At 70.0% G+C, this 3,939-nt stretch overlaps 2 protein-coding genes across 2 annotated transcripts; one reads left to right on the plus strand and one right to left on the minus strand.

The window, feature by feature from the left end:
* Window positions 1–76: 76 nt before the first annotated feature.
* On the minus strand, window positions 77–1,262 carry LOC112965106 (izumo sperm-egg fusion protein 1-like; the record flags this gene model as incomplete). The annotated part of the gene is made up of 5 exons (XM_026063824.1): window positions 1,028–1,262; window positions 873–947; window positions 405–491; window positions 307–327; window positions 77–217 (listed from the first exon to the last, which is right to left on the minus strand). Coding segments are annotated over exons 1-5 (559 nt in total), but the record flags the coding sequence as incomplete, so codon positions are not given.
* Window positions 1,263–1,949: 687 nt separating this feature from the next.
* Window positions 1,950–3,899, plus strand: LOC112965107 (isochorismatase domain-containing protein 2-like; the record flags this gene model as incomplete). The annotated part of the gene is made up of 3 exons (XM_026063825.1): window positions 1,950–2,263; window positions 3,217–3,355; window positions 3,687–3,899. Coding segments are annotated over exons 1-3 (549 nt in total), but the record flags the coding sequence as incomplete, so codon positions are not given.
* Between the last annotated feature and the right edge of the window lie 40 nt (window positions 3,900–3,939).

The following is a 3,939-nucleotide window of genomic DNA, read 5'->3' on the forward strand; positions in this document are numbered from 1 at the left end:
CCCCCCGGCACCCCCAAACTGTGTCCCCCCAGGAGCCCCCAAAGCTGCGTTTCCCAGGACCCCCAAACTGGGTCACCCGGGACCCCCAGTCCTGCCCCCCGGGGCCCCCCGAGCCGCCCCCCGGGGCCCCGCTCACCGCCGCAGAGCAGCCCCCGCATGCAGGAGAAGAGGGAGGTGTTGCAGGACCAGCAGTCAATCCAGACCTGCTCCATGCGCCCTGCGCGGGGGCCGACCAGGTGGGGGGGTCGGGGGGGGCCATGACCCCCCAACCGGCCCCCCCCACCCTGCCCCCCCCCACACACTCACCGCAGTTATTGGGGCAAAATGCTGCAAGAGGAGAAAAGGGGGGGGTGAGATGGTGACGGGGCTGCGGGGGGGGGTCCTGGGGGGGGTCAGGGTCTCGCCTTCGCTCTGGAAGCGCCGCATGAGCTGCTCGAAGTGATCCTTGACCTCCTGCAGCATCCAGTAGAGCTCATTGAAGACCCGCTCATCTGGGGGGGAGGCAGCCCTGTGAGCCGCTGCTGCCACTGACCCCACCATTAGGTTCCAGAGTTAACACACCCTCCTGCTAGTGCCCACCATTAGGTTCCAGAGTTAACATCTTCCTCCCTTTTGAGCTGCTGCTCCTGCTGACCCCCACCATTAGGCTCCAGAGTTAACATCTCCCTCCCCTGTGAGCTGCTGTGCCTGGGACCTGTGCCTGAACTGGGACCATTAGGTCCCAGAGTTAACACCCACCTCCCACTGATCCCCACCATTAGGATCCAGAGTTAACACCCCCCCCCGTGGGGTTCCTGGTGGGGTTAGTGGTGCCATTTTGCACCCCCCAACACTGGGGGGGGGGTTCTGGGGGGGGAGGGGTCCGCTGTCACCTTGGTAGTTTTGCTCCATGACGCGGCCCACGGTCCGGCGGAAGTGGGTGGAGGCTTCGTGCAGTGTGTTCTCGTCTGGGAAGGGGGGCGCAGGGTTTCGGGAGGGGTTCAGGGGGGTTTCAGGGCGCCCAGCCGGGGACGGGGCCCCCCCTCACCAATGACGCCCATGAAGGCGGCGGGGTGGCGGGGCAGGGCAGCCAGGCCACGCAGGCCGCTGCGCAGCAGGGCGGCCACCCGGGCCTGCAGCTCGGGCTGCCGCGGCAGCGCCCGCGCCAGGTAGGGCCCCACCAGGGCGCCCAGGGCCCGCGCCGCCCCCGGCTCGCACAGCAGGCACCCGCCGGCCCCCGCCGCCGCCGCCAGCGCCAGCGCCGCCGCCGTCACCCCCCGCATCCTCCCCGCGGGATGCGCCCCTGGCAGGCCACGCCCCTGGCAGGCCCCGCCCTGGCAGGCCACGCCCCCAAAGGAACACCCCCCCCCCAAGCCCACACTCCCTGCAGGGAGCCCTGCTGCTAGGCCACGCCCCCTTCGGGGAGAATCTCTGTGAGGCCACGCCCCCCAGAGAGGACCACTATGAGGTCACACACCTCTAGGCCTCGCCCCCACAGGGAGAGCCCACTAAGCCACGCCCCCTGCTAGCTCCTCCTCCCCCCCACGGTGCCCTCCTACTTGGCCAAGTCCCTGCAGGGAATCCTGGCTAGGCCACGCCTCCCCGCTAGGCCACGCCCACCAGGGGACCCTCCATGGGGTCATGCTGCTATAAGCCACGCCCACTCTAGGCCACGCCCCTGCTAGCGGGGGGGGGCAGGGGAGCCCTTCCACTAGCCCAAGCCCCTGTGGGGAAACCCTGCTAGGCTCCGCCCCCTCTAGGACATCCCCCAATAGGCCACACCTCCAGCAGGGGACCTCCCATCAAGCCACGCCCCTCATAGGTGCCCCCCTTGCCAATTGGCCACACCTCTTGTGGGGACCTTCTTGCTAAGCCCCTCCCCCTGTGGGAAGCCCCACCCCCTGTCCTGGCCACACCTCCAGCATAGAGACACCCCCACCATAGCCACGCCCCCCCCAGAACTGCTCCACCCCCAGCAGAACCCTGGGCCTGTCTGGGATGACATCACCGCTAATCTGTTTCCATGGTAACAGGCTGGGTGGGGCTGGGGTCGGGGTGACTGTGTTCCCCCCAGCCAGCCTGTTTCCATGGTAACAGGCAGGCCAGGACTCTATGGTCTGGATTCTGGAGGTCCAGGTCTCTATGGTTTTTGGGCTGGAGGACCAGATCTCTATGGTTTTGGACCTGGAGGACCAAATCTCTATGGTTTGGAGCCCGGAGATCCAGATCTCCCTGGTTTTGGGCCTGGAGGTTGGGGCGCCGTCACTGCCAGCCCGTTCCCACGGTAACGGGGCAGGGCGGGTGGGGGTTGCCGCTACCCCTAGGTCGTGTCTCCATGGCTACGGGTCAGGGGTCACCCCTGGGCTGTCTCCATGGTAACAGGCCGGGGTGGGGGCCCACAGTGACACTGGGGGGGGGGTGACAGCTTCCCGCATACCAGAGCGCCCCACACTCGCCCCATGGACCCCGACCCCACCCCCCAGGGGACCCAGGCATCCGGGCGCCTCCCCCTTCCCCACGCTCGGGTTAAAAACAAGAAGTGCTCCTGGCCCTTTAAGGGGCTCCCTGCTTACATCACCACCACCGCCCCCTCTTCTGATTGGCGGAGCTGCTGCTGGGGGCGTGGCCTTGAGAACTTTCCACTAATACCGCTGATGCGACCTCTGACAGGCTTCTGGGGAGCATGTCCCGCCCCCTCCTTCTCTGATTGGCCAGTGCTCCATAGGGGGCGTGGCTTAAGAGGCCGGCAATGGGGGGGGTGGAGGTGCTGCTACTCCTCTCTGATTGGGCAGAACTGTGGCAGGGGCGTGGCCAGGAGGAGAGCGCTGCTGGGGGGGGGCGGGAGCGGCGCCTTTTGATTGGCTGGGAGCGGGAAGGGAAGGGGCGGGGCCTGGGGGTACCTGGGGCCCGGCGGGCAGCGGGCGCTGATTGGCTGCGGCAGGGGGTCGCGGAGCGCAGGTGAGGGGGGGGCGGCCCGGGTCAGGGGTCACGGGGGGGGGCGCCCACACGTGTGCATCACGGTGCACACGCGTGTGCCGGGCGCGAGGCAGGAGGGGCCTCCCGGCCCGTGACCCCCGGTGTGTCCTCATGCGGGCGCACGTGTGTCGCGCAGCCCCGGCGTGCACGGGGACAGGTCACACGCGTGCGCGGGGCAACTGACACGCGTGTGCAGGGCGGCTCACGCGTGTGCGGGGCAGCTCGCACACGCGTGTGCCTCACGCGTGCCGGCGCTCGCAGGGCGGCCATGGCCGGGGCCCGGCTGGGCAAGGTGACGCCGGGCAGCAGCATCCTCTTCCTCTGCGACATGCAGGAGCGGTTCCGGCCCAGCGTCGCCTTCTTCCCCCAGATCGTCGCCGTCGCCGCCCGCCTGCTCCAGGTACCCGGGGCCCAGGCGTCCGGGAGCCCGACACCCCTCTGAGCCCACCCCCCCTAGGGACCCAGGAATCCAGGTGGTCCCACTCCTCCCCCCCTGCCCCCCCCCCAGGGGACCTAGGTGTCTGGGCACCTTTGCAGGGGACCCAGGCGTCCAGGTGTCCCTGATCCACCCCCCTGGCTCCCCCAGGGGCCCAGGCGTCCGGGTGCTCCCACTTCTTTCCCCCCCCGTGTCCCAGGGGGCCCCGGCATCCAGGCGCCCCCACTCCTGTCCCCTGTCCCCCGGGGGGCCCCGGCGTCCGGGCGCCTTGGCGGGCAGTGACGGGTGCCCGCAGGCGTGCCGGGAGCTGGGGGTGCCGGCGGTGGTGACGGAGCAGCACCCGCGGGCGCTGGGCCCCACCGTGCCCGAGCTGGGCGCCCACGACCTGCCCAAGCACCCCAAGACCTGCTTCAGCATGGTGGTGCCGGCCGTGGAGGCCGAGCTGCGGGCCCGGCCCGGCCTCGCCTCCGTCCTGCTCTGCGGCATCGAGACCCAGGCCTGCATCCTGGTGCGCCCGCGCGGGGGGGCCCAGGCGTCCGGGGGGGTCC

This window comes from Apteryx rowi, unplaced genomic scaffold (assembly GCF_003343035.1).
Source record: "Apteryx rowi isolate R43461 unplaced genomic scaffold, aptRow1 scaffold_2002, whole genome shotgun sequence".
Classification (NCBI taxonomy): domain Eukaryota; kingdom Metazoa; phylum Chordata; class Aves; order Apterygiformes; family Apterygidae; genus Apteryx; species Apteryx rowi.